Source organism: Zea mays, chromosome 1 (genome assembly GCF_902167145.1).
Source record: "Zea mays cultivar B73 chromosome 1, Zm-B73-REFERENCE-NAM-5.0, whole genome shotgun sequence".
Classification (NCBI taxonomy): domain Eukaryota; kingdom Viridiplantae; phylum Streptophyta; class Magnoliopsida; order Poales; family Poaceae; genus Zea; species Zea mays.
Window position 1 is genome coordinate 48,816,623 of NC_050096.1, and position 16,330 is coordinate 48,832,952.

At 45.3% G+C, this 16,330-nt stretch overlaps 1 protein-coding gene across 4 annotated transcripts in view; it reads right to left on the reverse strand.

Moving 5' to 3' along the window:
- The window catches only part of LOC103634553 (lon protease homolog, mitochondrial-like), a 46,855-nt gene that overhangs the window by 24,897 nt on the left and 5,628 nt on the right, over positions 1 to 16,330 (reverse strand). For 3 of the 4 annotated variants that reach the window (XM_008656616.4, XM_008656623.3, XM_008656628.3), the window contains exons 2-12: positions 13,857 to 13,922; positions 13,612 to 13,767; positions 13,468 to 13,533; positions 13,337 to 13,378; positions 9,478 to 9,600; positions 8,571 to 8,669; positions 8,314 to 8,379; positions 8,151 to 8,237; positions 6,310 to 6,349; positions 6,064 to 6,235; positions 5,856 to 5,980 (exon numbers count right to left, since the gene is read on the reverse strand). In XM_008656616.4, coding sequence (XP_008654838.1) covers positions 5,856 to 5,980; positions 6,064 to 6,235; positions 6,310 to 6,349; positions 8,151 to 8,237; positions 8,314 to 8,379; positions 8,571 to 8,669; positions 9,478 to 9,600; positions 13,337 to 13,378; positions 13,468 to 13,533; positions 13,612 to 13,767; positions 13,857 to 13,922 — 1,042 coding nt within the window. The remainder of the gene's footprint in view (positions 1 to 5,855; positions 5,981 to 6,063; positions 6,236 to 6,309; positions 6,350 to 8,150; positions 8,238 to 8,313; positions 8,380 to 8,570; positions 8,670 to 9,477; positions 9,601 to 13,336; positions 13,379 to 13,467; positions 13,534 to 13,611; positions 13,768 to 13,856; positions 13,923 to 16,330) is intronic. The other variant, XM_008656621.4, reaches the window with a different exon arrangement.

A 16,330-nucleotide genomic window follows, 5' to 3' on the forward strand; every position in this document is an offset into this window, starting at 1 on the left:
ACTCTAGCGCGTCAGGCTCCGCCATAGAGATCAATGGGGTCGGCTCCATCGTCTTCACTGCCAAGACTAATGAGCACCGGCTTCTAGGACATCCCCGCATTAGGGAACTCCATGATCAATTTGGGACAGTTGTACGAGAATGGCTTGCACGTGGAGGTCGACCAAGGGGTGGTGTTCATCTAGGATCACCGTCGCTGCCTTCTCGCCAAGTTGAAAAGAGGAAGCAATCGTCTCTATGTCCTCCATGTGCAAGTGGAGCACCCTCTGTCTTGTTGCCTGCCACGATAATGATGCCTAGCGATGGCATGAGCGCTTTAGGCACCTCAACTTCAAGGCCCTAAGGCAACTCGACAACAAGGAGATGGTGTGGGGCACGCCTCGTGTCAAGCATGTGGAGCAGTTCTACAACACTTGCGTGCTGACAAAGTAGTGGCGGCTCCCCTTCCCACGTCGAGCGAGCTACCGCACCAAGGAGAAGCTAGAGCTCGTGCGGCGACCTCTGCAACCCAGTGACACTAGTTACCACTAGAGGCCCGCGCTACTTCCTCCTCATCAAGGACATGTTTCGCTACATGAGGATTACCCTACTCGACACCAAGGAAACCGTTGTGGACGCCATCAAGCGTTATCAAGGATCAAGCTGCTACGAAGGAATGCGTCCACAAGCTTCGGTGCTCGCACAGACAATGGTGGCGAGTTCACGACGGCTGAGTTTGCGGCGTATTGCGCCGACGAAGGGATCCAATGCCACTACTTCGTGTCATACACCCCATAGAAGAATGGAAGTGGCGAGCGCCACAACCATACGGTGGTGGCCATTACATGCGCCCTCCTCAAGCAAAGGGGGATGTAGGCGATCACTAGGGCGAGGCGATGATGATCGTCATCCATTTGTTCAACTACTCGCCCACCAAGGCCCTCGACAGCAAGACATAGGGATGTAATCGGATCGAATACGGACGGATATCACTGAAACCATATTTGTTTTCATATTTTTATTCGGATTCGAATTCGAATACGGATAGCTTCGGATACGAATACGAATACGGATGTTCTCGGATATGAATACGGATAGCTGTGTGTCGAATACGGAACTAGTCGGACACGGATATTGTCGGTAACGAATTTTTTGTCGGATATCGTGTAAGACATCATTGCACACATATCATGGTTGTAATCATGTATCCACTCCTTGAGTATAAACATTTTCTGTATTATATGTGTACATATGTCACTTTTTTTTGTAAAATTCATGAATTTTTAGCCTATGTGCGTGTATTAATTTATTTTGCATAAAATCATCAAAATGAAAATAAGTTACCAAAACTAATAAACATTTTATAAGAATATAACCTCAAGTCTCCACATGAAAATGGTAAAGTGAACTTGGATACTTAGAGTGATTTCATGTGTAATTCACACAACAAGTGAAATTGAAATGAAAGAAATAGCATCATATTTTGGATTTTATGGTCCAAATATTTTGGAGGATTATATATGAACATATGGTATGCCTCCATAAATTTTCATGAATTTATGAGGCTATTTGTGTATTATTAATTTTTTTCTACAAAAAATCAACAAATGCACACTGCTATCCGGATAAGACATCCGGATATCCGAGAAGATTTATCCGAGAAAATATCCGGATATTCGATATCCGACGGATATCAGGCATATTGTATTCGAATTCGATATCCGAACAAAATATCCGTATTCGTATCCGTTATCCGAAAAAAAGTCCGAATATCCGAAAATTCCATCCGAACCAGTGTTCACCATCTTCGAATCCGGATTCGGACGGATATTTTCCGAACCATATTACATCCCTAGCAAGACACCATATGAGGCTTGTCATCGGTACAAACCGGTGATCAGCCACCATCACATCTTTGGCTGTCAGACGTTCGTCAAGGAGTTCAACCACATCGACAAGCTCGACGCCTAGAGCATACCAAGGGTCTTCATCGATTGCGTGGATGGCACCAAGGCCTACCGCACCCTCGAACCTATGATACAGCATGTGTGTATCGCGCACGATGTCGTGTTCAACAAAGGGTGAGCTTGGACATGGGGCAATATGGTGGACAACGACTTGACTTCAACGATCAGTGACTCCGTCATCAACTTCGTCCACTTTGAGGGAGCGAGGGGATCTAGCAACTCTTCTTCACCGAGCTCACCTACCCTAGCACCTAGTTCACCACCACCTTCGATGAGTCCACCACCACCATCTTCGTCCATGCCCTACTCTCCTGCACTGGCGCCCACACCTTTGGGATCAACACTGGCAGCTTTGGTTCGTGATGAGCAGCATGGTGGAGTTCGCCACTCCATTATCCAATGATGAGGATCGCGTTGACGCCTACCATGACGATGAGCCTCTATGCTACCACACCATGCACAACATTCTCGCTGAGAAGTACACCCTTAGACTGGCGTAGCACGACTCTGAGACAGAGCTACACATGGTGCATGACGAACGATGTGTCGCGCTTCTTCGCTGAGGTGCAGGGAGACGTAGCCTGGCGTGCCGCGATGCAGCAAGAGATGGACACCGTTGAGTGGAACCGGACGTGGGAGTTGGCTGACCTTCCTACCAGCCATCGCGCCATCACCCATAAGTCGGTCTTCAAGCTCAAGAAGAATGAGGTCAGGGCGGTGATTAAGCACAAGGCACGTCTGGTGGCACATGAGTTCATTCAACAGGAGAGAGTCAACTTCAATGACGCCTTCACACCTATTGTGCAGATGGAGTTCGTTCGTGTCCTCCTCGCGTTGGAAGCCTAGAAGGGTGGTGCATCCACCACATGAACACCAAGTCCACCTTCCTCAACAGTGACTTGAAGGAGGTCTACGTCCACCAACTGCTTGGATGTTGTCATCCTCGACAAGAAGAACAAGGTTCTCCGCCTACGCAAGGCCTTCTACGGCCTGCGTCAGACACCACGAGCTTGGAACGCCAAGCTGGACTCCACCCTCAAGCAGATGGGGTTCCAATAGAGCGCTCACAAGGTTTTCGCCTACTAGTGGGGCAACGGAAGTTGTGCCCTACTGGTAAGCTTCTACATTGACGACTTGGTGATCGTCGGGCCAAGGAAGAAGAGGTGGACATGTTCAGGCTGAGATGAAGGATGCTTTCCAGATGAGTGACCTAGGGATCGAGGTCCACCAGGACAACTCGGCATCTCACTCCGCTAGACTGCCTATGCCAAGTGTATCATCGAGCTAGGCGGGCTCATCGAATGCAACCAAACCTAAGTTGTGACGGCATGGCGAAGGAAGTGGACGTGACAGTACCGGTGCATTGTGGATAGCCTTTGCTACCTCATCCACACGAAGCCAGACTTGGCGTTCGCCATCGGCTATGTCAGTCGGTTCATGCAGCAACCGACGATGGAGTACCAATAGGCCATCAAGAGGATCCTACGCTACATTGCGGATAACTTCGACTACGACTTGCACTACCCAAGGTGCCTCGACACAACGCAATTCATCGGCTACAGTGATAGCGACCATGCCGACGACATCGGTATGATCAAGAGCACAAGCAGGGCTTCTTCGTCAGCAAGTGCTTGGTCAGTTAGTAGTCGGTCAAGCAGCAGGTGGTGGCTCTGTCCAGTTGCAAGGCAGAGTACATTGTCGCCACTTCTACCTCTACTTAGGCTCTCTGGTTGGCTCAGTTGTTGGGTGATCTCCTTGGCAGAGATGCTAAAGCAGTGGAGCCCAGGGTGGACAACAAGTCTGCCTTGCCTTGGCGAAGAATCTCATCTTCCCTGAACATAGCAAGCACATTTGGTTCAAGTACCACTTTATCAGGAGCTACTTGGACAAGGGGAGTGTCAGGACCAATTACATCAGTACGTAGGACTAGCTCGTTGATTTCCTCATGAATTCACTTTAGAGGGTCAAGTTTCAGTAGTTTTGCGCTAGGAATTGGGATGGTTCAAATTCCTCATAAGACGCCACACAATACTTAGGGAGAATGATAGACTAAGTCGTGTGCTTATCTTAGGAGTAGTTGGTGCATATATCAACACTTTATCTTCTTATCTTTAGCACCTAGATTAACATCTACTTTAGCATATGTTGAAGCTTACTTAGTTTCCAATTTTGTTATTTTTATATGTACTCAGTCCTGCCATGGTTTGTGGTGTGGCTGGGCCTCCCTCTATCCCTTCATAGATTATCCAACCAACAACTCTGGCCCCTGGTGGATAAGATTGCTGATAGATTACCTAACTGGAAGGCTAACTTATTAAATAGGGTAGGGAGAAGAATTCTAGTGCAACATGTTCTCACTGGGATGTGTGTTTATACTGCTATGGCTATTGATTTCCCTATGTGGGTCATTAAGGAAATTGACAAGATAAGAAAAGGTTTCTTATGGAGAGGCAGAAGAGAGGTTAAAGGAGGGCATTGCATGGTGGCTTGGGGAAAAGTGTGTAGACCCTTGAACTTTGGAGGTTTGGGAATTTCCAGCCTCCCTGAACTCTGCTGGGCACTTAGGATGAGATGGCTATGGCTGCAAAGGACCGACCCTACCCGTCCCTGGAATAATCTTCTTGTTCATGTCCCAAGCAAAGCTAAAGCCTTCTTCTCTTATGTGCTTGTCACAGAAATTGGTGATGGTGCTAACACTTACTTTTGGAGTGACAAGTGGATTAATGCTAGAAGTGTATCTGATATTGCTCCAAGGCTCCTCTTGACTGTTCCAAAAAGAATTGTTTCTAAAAGAACTGTTCGCGAGGCCCTAACTAATAGAAGATGGGTCTCTGATATTAAAGGTGCCTTGACCTGGAGAGCTCTAGTAGATTACCTACATCTCTGGAATGCCATAACTGATGTTGTGTTGCAACCTAATTCTGAGGATAAGCATATCTTTTCAATTGCTTCTAATGGGCAGTATTCTGCAAGCTCGGCTTATAAGGATTTCTTCACTGGCTCTGTTGGTTTTGAGCATTACAAAATGGTCTGGAAATCTTGGGCACCTCCTAAGTGTCGGTTCTTCCTTTGGCTGGTGGCTCATAATAGGTGCTGGACTGCAGACAGACTGGAAAAAAGAGGACTGAATCATCCTCCTAGATGCCCTCTTTGTGACCAAGAGCCTGAAACCATCAACCATCTTTTGGTTTCTTGTAGCTTTTCCAGATTATATTGGAACATCACTCTTCGGAAATTTGGGCTCCACATTCTTGCCCCTCTCCAGGATGACACAAACTTCCTGCAGTCGTGGAAACGTATTGCTGATATTGTGTCAGACATGGCCAAGAAGGGAATTCACTTTTGATTCTGGGAGCTTGGATGATCTGGAAGTTCAGAAACAGAGTGGTGTTTGACGCCCCCCCCCCAATATCACTACAATCTTAGAGGCCACTGCTGAGGAAAGGGAGAAATGGATGGTTGCAGGAGCTAAGGGTCTTTCCTTTTTAGCTGCTCCCAGTACCAATATTTGAGATAAGTTGTATCTTTTAGTTGTGTATGGATTGTTTCCTTTATGCTTGTTTCTGGCCTCCATAAGGAGGCCCTGTATTCGGGTCCTTTCCGACCCTTTTTTCTTCTTACTTAATAAAATAAGGCGCAGTTCTCCTGCGTTTTTCGAGAAAAAAATAGAAAATCTGCCTCCAAACATGTGTCTATCTGAAGAGACTACTTGTCTATTTTGCTTCTTGGCATGTAGGATAAATTTCAATCTGAATTGTTGTGGCTACACTTAACTCAAGTGTGCTACATGCATGATTTTCGTGATGATTTTTGAAACATTACAACATGATATTTTAGCTAACGAGGGCACCAACCCTCCTAGGTATCAAATCCGCAATTATGCACTCATTATAGTATGGAATAAATCAGACCTTGTGAACTTCCTCTCAACTTTCCAACTGCTATGAATTCCAAAATTCTTTCTTTGACATCAGCTAGACCATAGTGATCTTCATCAAGAATATGTTGAGCGTGGTGCACATCAAAGTTTTCATCACTGCCATCGATAGAGAAACTAACACATAAGAACACATATATCCATCCAATATATTTCAAAAAAATAAAGACAACAATACAAACCTATAATCTCCCCAGGGCAATACGGTTAGCCAGTCTAAATAATTGCGGGTTACACTGAACTCACTGGAGCTAGCTTCTAGCAGCTGAAGCTTAGTGAGCTCCTCGTCCATGACTTGTAAGACATGAGGGGGGCACCTGTCTTTTTTTGCTTCAATCCTTCCCCTAAATTTTTCTGTAAGAGAGATAATGGCAAATTGATTTTTAGTTGGCACAATAACAAAATATCAAGTTTTTTTAAGAACAAACCTGACAAAGTTGTTTTATCATCTGTCTCCAATCCTAGCTCCTGCATACATCAGGCATACTAAGCAATGAAACGTTATCAAACTAGAAGTTAAACATCATGTCAAACAAAATGAAATCAACCAAAAAGAATAAAAGAGTGTTACCAGGCCAGGTAAATATCTAACATGAATGACGAATTATATAATAAAAAAATATTATGTATTCATGAACCAAGGCATTGTACAAGAACTCAACAGAAGAGATATAGACTATTATCACAGATTCTTGATGGAAGCTGTGTATGACAAACCAGCGAACTAGGGAAGAAGCACGACTGTAGGGGCTGGCTAGTGTCAGAGGTCTCGTGCCTGGAGCTGAGTTTTTTTTTTAGTTGTGTGTTGCAGGTCGACTATTCACAGTTCAGTGGCACTATCATGATGTAATTGTGTTGTATCCTAAGACCTCTTTCACCTTAATGCAGTATAGTCAGAGATATGTATAGCCTAACACATATTACTTGTATCTTAGTCATATGGATAGTTTTATTTATGCTTGTTGCTGGCCACCATAGGGTGCTTTTTTGTACTGGTCCTCTTGGACCTTAATTTCCCCTTCTTCTTAATATAATGATGCGCAGCTCTCCTACGTTTTTCGAGAAAAAAAACACATATTACTTGTTCCAATTTGTACCACTTAGGGTGACAAACCAATAGTCCATCACCCGGACCCGACGGAACGCACCTGACCAAGTCAGTCACACACGTCTACATGACAACCAAGTACACCCCAAACCCGACAAAACGGGTCTGATCTACCATGCGATACCCAATCAATTATGAAAAATGACTTAAATGATATGTAATGACTTAAAATAATTCGAAATGACTTAAAATATAAAATGGTTGAATATCATATGGAAAGGAATGACTTAGATTCATCCCTGCAATGACAGGAATAAATTAGATACATCATATAATGTCTTAAATACTGTGAGTTGGAAGAAATGGCTTAGATTCAACCCTGCAATGTATAAATGACTTAAATGCAATATATAGAAATGCCTTAGAAGCCATGAGTTTAACTCTGCAATAGCACAAATGACTTTAGATGTAAATAAATGTCTTAAATACCAGAATGGCTTAGATGCAACATATAATGTCTTAAATATTATGAGTTGGAAGAAATGACTTGGATTCAATTCTACAATACACGAATGACTTAGATGCAATATAAAAATATCTTAGAAATTTCGAGTTGGAAAGAATGATTTAGATGTAAATAAAATGTCTTAAATATTGTGGGTTGGAAGGAAATACTTAGATGCAACTCTGAGTTTGTTGGTCCAACCCGAAAAAAACTACGTCACTTCGATGTCTGTTTGGTTCGACAACATCATTAGGTGTGGATGATGGATTGTTGGGTCCATCATCTGAGGTGAAAAATAGCACACGTGCACACGCACGCGCGCGCACACGCACACATATATATAGGGCAGCGCAATTCGTCACCCTAGGTGAAGCTTCACCCGACCAGTAATTACTGAAGAACACTCAATAATTTCTGGTAATGACTGGATATCGCTCAGTCATTACCGGTAGTTACTGAAGATCGTTCAGTAATTACCGGTTGGGTGAAGCTTCACATAGGGTGACGAATAGCATATGTGTGTAGAGAGAGAGAGAGAGAGAAATGTTATTGGTCACCCTAGGTGATGATCACCCACTATGCATGCATGCATGTATATATGAAAGCCATCCCCCTAATTGGAGTGTGAGGCGTTCCCCTAATTCTTTATAGCAATGGCACTAAGCTCTCTTGCGTATTTGAGAAAATAAAAAAAGGAACAACAATGTCAGCACAACCTTCTTAATTGCTTTAAGTAGCTCATTCAACAAGTAGCGGCGTTGTTCTCGAGTAATTTTCTCTTCAATTGTTTTTGCTATGGATTCCTGAGATGATATTTATAGAAGTAACATTAGAAATAAAGAAGGCACTTGAAATGTGGCCTACGAGATCAGCATTTACCTGCAACTTACTAATCTCTAACTCCCTCTTTACCAACTCAAGAGTCAACTTCAACCGTTTGCATACCTGTTTGAAAATGAATGAGTTGGAATTTTGGATAACAGTAGAGCAAAAGAAAAGATGCCAGGTAGCTAATAGATAATAGCTAATAAGTCAGATACCAAACGTCATTCAGAAGTAGTACAGAGATGACATAAAAATATGATCTGCATGCATAACATGGAATATGTAAAAGGATATTCCATGAGAACCCTTACATCTAACTCTTCAAGAACTTCCTGGCAAAGCAACTTGTTGGCGCCTGAAATAGCAGCACCAAGATCTGCTAGTCTTGGATAGTTGAAGTCACCCATATGCTGGAGAAAAAGTAAGAACATATTCACAATGAAGTCAACCTAACATTTAAATGTAAGTACAATCTGAAAATGTAATGGCTAGAGTTGGGATTGGGGAATTGGTGAGGGATTAATTGGAGAGGGGGATCGATGGTTGGGTGCTGCTGGCGGAGGTGGTGCGGTGGTAGATGAACAGTACGCCTAGGGTTAGACCGGCCGCAGGGCTTTGCCCACGACCGGCAAGAGAAAAGGGATTTCTTTCTAATCTCTTGCTTACCTTCAATTGATACAATCCCTCTCCTTATATAGAGAGGGTACCTTGGACTCAAGTAACTTGGATCCTAAGCAATAGATCTAATCTTCTAGTCTTATCTCTAACTATCTAACCCTCCTTGGAGGGCCCATGGCTGCTGCCACAGCCCCTCCGTGGGCCTTCTTAGGCCCTAACAGAAAATATGTCATGGGAGGAGAGCAGTGTTGGTTTATTGACCAGTAACCACATACCGGGATGACAAATACTGAAACTAATAAAAATATAAATATATTGAAGCCACATACCCTGTGGTAATGATGACTATGAGCATCTACATTGCATAGTATTAAAATCTTGTTTATGTTTTGACTAAACAATGAAAACAAAAGGTCAAACTGGCATTAAGACCTCTATAGTGTCACACACATACTATAAATGAATGACAACACAGGGTTATACCATGGCACAAACACAACCCTTTAGGTTCTGTGCAGAAATAGCATATTTATAATACAACTAAACTAAACTAATCTCACTTTGATTTGCACTAAAGGTAGGTTTAGAAAGCAAGGCAACCTGGGTATAGGCTTGAACTTGATCCTTCCAAAGGGAGTTTGTCCTGAGAGCATCCTTTAAAGTGGATATAACTTCAAAAGATGTCGCCTTTATGACAACAGCATCCTTATCATAAGGCAGTTCCTGTAGAATGGCCGCTAGTTATGAAGTAATAAGAACTGAATATTTTTCAAAACTGAGTACATAAACAATTGGTGCCAAAAGGTACCACACACCAATAACAAATTTCACAGAATATTTTCAGCTTAGTAAGGCATGCACTCACTGAAACAGGGAGTGAACTTTAGTGAGAGGAGTCTCATCTCACAACAGTGCAGTAAATTATAAACACATCTGAAGCAAAATTTTAGTTGAAAATGTCCACGTTGTAGTACCTTGTATCACAAGTGAAAACGTCTATTTTTTCCCTAGATAGACAGGAACAAGATTCCTTTTATTGTTTCTATCTGTATCTTCAAGAAAAAAACAGAGATATTTTTTTATGGACTGTGTTGATTTTCATAGAATCCTTTATAAAACTCTAATAAACACATTGTCCAATCCTATTTGGGACTTGACAAGCAGGGATGGAGGCAGGTGGTTGCGAGGGGGATACCTGAACCCCTGCACACCCCCCCCCCCAAATGCTCTATGTACTCCATGAACCCACACACAAAATGCAGCATAAAACAGTTCAAATTGTTTATAGAAATTGGCTTTTGTTACACTCCGTTATATAGAAGGTACTAATAGCCCCCTTTATATACTTTGTTCTGACTCCGTCATGGTTTTCGAGTCGTTCGATTAATCGCGACTAATCGTCTGGGTCGGTTTTGTAGAGTCGGTTAGGGACTACAACTCGATTAGGTGGGCTGGTCGTCCAATTGTCCGAGTAATCGTCGCCTAATCGCGATTAATCGGTCGAACAGGCAGTTCTTGCAACCTAGAAATTTCGGAATTTGGAAAGGCTTTCAATCTGGCGCCTCATTCATAATCTGGCACCTCCCTGATTTGGGTTAATGAGGAAAGCAACAATCTATTTGGCTGGCTTTCCAAATTCCATTTTCCTTTCCTCTCTCGGTCTCTTCTCCTTCCTGGTGGCTGATCACGCCGATGGCTCCTCTCCTTTCTAGCAGCTCCTCCCTGAGAAAACCTCCGGCAGGTCCTCCTCCCTGACCAACTCCGGCGGCTCCTCCCTGATCAAGAACCAGCGCTCCTCCCTGACCAACTCCAGCGACTCCTCCCTGATCAAGAACACAGGAAAAAATCCCATCTGGGGTCCATTTCCATGTGATGGAGTCAGCAACCTCTGGATGAAGGTGAATGTGCTGAATTCTAATCCAAAGGGAAACAAATTCCTCAATTTGCGTGGATGTTGTAACTTTGTTCCTGAGGGCCTCTATCCAAGCATTGTTGGAAAGCCCTTGTGCAACTATTTGTTCTTCCTCTTCACTAGCTCAAAGAGGTGTGGGGCTAAATTTTGGGGGGCTTCTCCATCCAACCAACTATGATGCCAAAACCTTGCCTTTGAGCCGTTGCCAGGTGCCACTGAGGTGGAAGCCTGAAACAGAAGGTTGTCTACATTGTTACAAGGCACTTGCAGCCCAACCCAGGGCTTCTCTTCATTGGTCCACTCCTGCTAAAGCCACTGAAGGCGGAGGTCCCGACTAAATTTGTCGAGGTCAAGAACTCCTAGGCCGCCCAAATTCTTTGGTCTGCTCACTGTAGGCCGGTTCACTAGACAGTGGCCTCCGTTTGCTTGTTCCTCTCCCTTCCATAGGAAGGATCTGCGAACTTTGTCTATACGCTTCCTAGCCCAAGCTGCCAGTGGAAATATGGATAAGTGGTAGGTCGGCATGGAGGAAAGGACCGAGGAGACGAGCGCGAGGCGACCTGCTCTGTTAAGGAGATGTCCTTTCCAGCCAGCAAGCCGCTGTCCAATCTTGTCAATTAACGGATGAACATGGATTTTCTGCAGTGGCCGAGAATGGAGTTGTAGGTCGAGATAGCAGCAAGGGAAGGTTTTGCAGTCCCCGGGGAAGGACTGGAGGGCGTCGTCCAGCTCCACACCATCGCATTGGATCGGGTTAATGGAGCTTTTTTTTCAAAATTGGTGGATAGACCCGATATGTTACCAAAAGTGATAAGAATGCACTTGATGGCCTGCAATTCATCACGGTATGGATTTATGAAGATCGCCGCATCATCCGCATAGAAAGAGGTTCATAATTTTGTCGTTGCGAGTGGGAGGGGCTTTAGAACTCCATGTTGAGTAGCAATGTCCAAGATCTTCTAAAGAGGGTCAATGGTGAGGATGAAGAGCATAGGCGAGAGAGGGTCGTCTTGTCTCACACCACGCTTATGAGCGAACCTCTCCCCATAAGTGCCATTTACGAGGGTGCCTATAGAGCTCAGTTCCTAGGCTCTCATACACGCCACAAGGTCAGCCACATCTGGACAACAAGGTCTGAGAATAAATGCAAACTATTTACATGGATTCTTATCCAAAATAAGTTGCTCACGACTGACAACCTCGCATGTCGTGGCTAGCCGCACCAAACATCCTGCTCACTTTGCCATGGGCCTCTAGAAAGTGGACTCCACCTTTGTTTGAAGTGCCCTTTCGCCCAGGAAGTCTGGAATCAAATTCTCATTTGGAAGGATTGACAATGCCACAGCAAGCAAACCCATCAAACTTCGATAGCATTAGTGTGTGGTGGGAATCGGCGGCTTCTCACATCACGAGAGACCGTAGTAGAGAATTCAATGGAAATGTGATCTACACCATGTGGAATATCTGGAAAGAGCGCAACCGAAGGATCTTTGAGCACAACTCGCTGTTGGTGATGCAGGTGGCAGGGAAAATTAAAGAGAGCCTTTCACTCTTCAGGAGCGCTGCTATCCATTAGCATCTGGGTCTGGTGTTAGTCTCTAGTTGTATCTAGGCTCCTGCTGGTCTATTTCTTCTAGTCTCACCACGCAGGAGGTGTATTCCTGATAAGTGTTGTCTGTTTCTGTATACCCTCTTTCCCGCTTTAATAAAAGGCAGAGCTCCTACAATTTTTCCAATAAAATATCAAGAACACAGGAACATGAGTACCTCATCTGAAGGTACCGTGATCCCTGATCAAGCACGTAGTTCTGAACTTTTGATCACGAGGACATCATTACAGTTTGGTTTCAGTTTTGAATTATTGGATCAAGCATTCAGTTTGGTTTCAGTTTTGAATTATTGGATCAAGCATTCAGTTTGATTAGCTACTGCTATTTGAGTTTGATTAGCTACTGCTGTTCAGAGTTCAGACTTTAGAGGTGCTATTGCTACTGCTGTAGTGCTGTTTGAGTTTGATATTCATATTTCAGACCTGTTGTTGCTTATATAGTCTAATATCTTTAAAATCTGATTCAGAAAATCATATACATTATATATCGAGTATTGTTAGACTCCTGATTAGGGTTAGACTCCTGATTAGGGTTAGGCTTGACCCCCTTGTATTTACTTGTTTATCCATGTGTAATGGGCTTGGCCCACCTAACTGATCTATATAATCTACACCCAACCCTGAATTAGGGTTATGGTTTCCCATCTTCCAATAAATATATTATATATTATATAGCTATATACTGTAGTGTATATAACTATATATAATTATATATAGTCTGAACAGTACATGACGTTTAGGACGACCAGGGGCCGACCATGCACTGACTAATCGTCCTGGTCGACATCCTAATCGCGATTAGTTGGCTGGTCGGTCACCTGGATCAACCGGACGACTTTTAAAACCATCTGCCCCTGTTTCCAGGGTTTGAAATGTTTGAACATCTGTACATCAATAACTTTTTAAGATTGGGACGCTAAAAGTTATGGTATATATACCTTGAGATGATCAACTTTAACTGTAAGTGGCTCATCAACAACCTGTATAGTTTAGTCTTTATTAACATACAATGACAAAAAGAAGAAGTGTTAGAGAAACTAAATAGGAAGCAGTGAGGGGTCTAACTAACAATCTCAGATATCTGTATACGATGGTGACCAAGTAGCACCACCAAATCTCCTTGAATTCTTGTTATCTAAATCAGAGTGAAAAGCACATTTCAAAATCATCAGAGAAATATGTCACCCACAAGCTTTGCAAAACTACCAAGTACCTGGGCAAGCGTGCCAACATCATGAAGACAATTCAACAATTCTTTCCCTTTCAATTCATGAATGCTATTATCTTCCTCATTCTTGACAAGAAAAGCCCCAGCATATGGTGTAGATTTTTTGCTATTTTCATCTAAAGTTCGCAACAGCTTTGCGTCCTGAGGGAATTACAGGGCTATAATACCAGTATGAAGGCACAAGAACATAGAAGTAATAGTATGTGAGGAACTAATTTATATCTTGATACCTTTACATAGACTGGCATGTAAAATCCTGGAAATAGTGGTCGCTGTAGCAAAGGCAAAGCTATGACCTATTTTGAAACACCATAAGAATGGAATGAGAAGAGAACCTGAATTCATAGGAATAATACAAAATAACTCCTTGTTTGCTGAAATGCACCAGTATTTCATTAGATTTTGGAAACTAAACAAAAAAACAAGTAAAGTACATCAAGGATTGTTCGATAGTGAATTTATGGGGTAGGTCACAAGACCGACAACTGGTAGGCTAGAGATAAAACCCAACAAAACCCATCAATAAAGATAATAAAGAATTCTTATGGAAATGGCTAAAGAAACAAACTTGATAACTCAAGATTTAAGAAAAGTATTGGCATTTACTGATAAAAACAGGTGGCAGGCCACAAATTATCTACTAAAAATATTCTTATATGATAACTCAAGAAATCTTTTTCTCGAACAAGATAAGTCATGAACAATATTTAACTATTAGAATCTGATGGAATAAGTCTTGAGCATCTAGAGGACAGCCTGCTTTTGACTGTCCTCTGTGGTCCTTTAGCATCTAGAGGACAGCAGTCGCTTTTTGACTGTCCTCTGTAGCCTCTTTAGCATCTAGAGGACAGCAGTCGCTTTTTGACTGTCCTCTGTAGTCGCTTTAGCATCTAGAGGACAGCCTACTTTTTGACTGTCCTCTGTAGTCTCTTTAGCATCTAGAGGACAATCCTGTTGTGTAGTGTGTGTGAGAAGGTGTGGTAGTGCAGCCCCTAGGGCTATAAATATGTGTCCCCAACCCCTCTAAGGGTATGACATTGTGTAGTGTTTGAGGAAATAAACAGAAAATTGCCCCAACTCATAGTGTCATCCTCTTGATGAGAGTTAGAGTCCCTCTACTTACAATTGGTACCAGAGCCAAACTATCCTGTAGCCTAAACATCTCTTGCTCATCTCCTTCCCGCGCCTCTCCCCACACTCAGTCGGCAGCAAGAGCTCCAACTGTTCCTTCCTCCCCTGCTCAAACGAGCAGCCTTTCGTCTGAGACAGCCTCTTCCACACGCAGCAACCCCTCACTAGCCCACCATGTCCCTACGCTCGGCCACTTCGAGTGCGCGGCGCCAGCAGGAGGCCGAGGTCGCCGCGGCACAAGAACGCGAGCGAGCAGCAGCAGCGGCTGCAGCGACAGCGGCGAGGGCAGCACGGTTGGCGGCGGCGGAACTGGCAGCGGCGAGAGCGGAAGTAGAAGCAGCGGAGGCGGCGGATGCTGCACGTGCGGCGGCAACAGAGCTCGAAGTTCTGCGGCGGCAGTAGAGCTGGCAGCTCTGCTTCTGTCGACGACAACACCGACGACGAGCTCAGGCTGGCGAGGGAAGCAGCGCGAGAGCAGGCGGCACAGTGGGCAGCCGCGCATCCCCATGGGGGCGCGCGTGGCGGCAGCCCGGATAGGCGCCGACACGCTGACGGCGCTCCAGGCGGGGGCGCACGCGGCGGCAGCCCAGACGGGCGTAGACGCGCCGGCGGTGCTCCCGGCGGCGGCGACCGAGTCGACGGAGATCGCGGCCTCTACAGGCGGCGCGGTTCTCCCTCCCCGGATCGGTACCATGGTTGCCGCATGGCCCAGGCCATTGTCAGGGACATCGGTCCCGGCGGTGGGTGGCCTACCCTCACCAAGACCAACTACGTCGAGTGGGCCGCGGTGATGAGGGTACGGCTCCAGGTTCGCCACATGTGGGAAGCAGTTCGTTACGACGACGTCGACTACCACGAGGATCGGCGGGCGCTGGATGCCCTCATTGCTGCAGTCCCGCCCGAGATGCAGTTTTCGCTTTCCCAGAAGCGGACTGCCAAGGAGGCCTGGGACGCCATCGCTGCGACCCGCATCGGCAGCGATCGTGCCCGCAAGACCACACTGCAGGCACTTCGCAAGGAGTGGGAGAACCTGGCCTTCAAGCCAGGTGAGGATGTTGATGACTTTGCTCTCCGCCTCAACACTCTGTTGCAGAAGATGGTGCAGTTCGGCGACGACACCTACGATGAGGAGAGAGCTGTTGAGAAGCTCTTCCGTTGCATCCTCGAGAAGTACAAGCAGATTGCTCGCTCGATCGAGTCTCTGCTAGACCTCTCCACGATGACGATCGAAGAGGCGATTGGTCGCCTCAAGGTGGTCGACGGCGACGAACCACAGGCTCTCTCTGGGCCTATCACTATCGGCGGGAAGCTACATCTCACTCGGGAGCAGTGGGAGGCCTGCCAGGGTGACAAGAAGAAGGGGGAGTCCTCCTCGACACGAGGCCGCAAACGCGGCAAGCCGCGCAAGGCGCGTGGAGGCGCCCAGGCCGGGGCGCGAGGACATGCTGAGGGTGGTGCACGTGGAGGTGCCCAAGACGGCGCCGTCGGCAACAAGAAGCCGGCACGAGACGACGGCTGCCACAACTGCGGCAAGCTTGGCCACTGGGCCAGGGATTGTCGGCAGCCACGACGT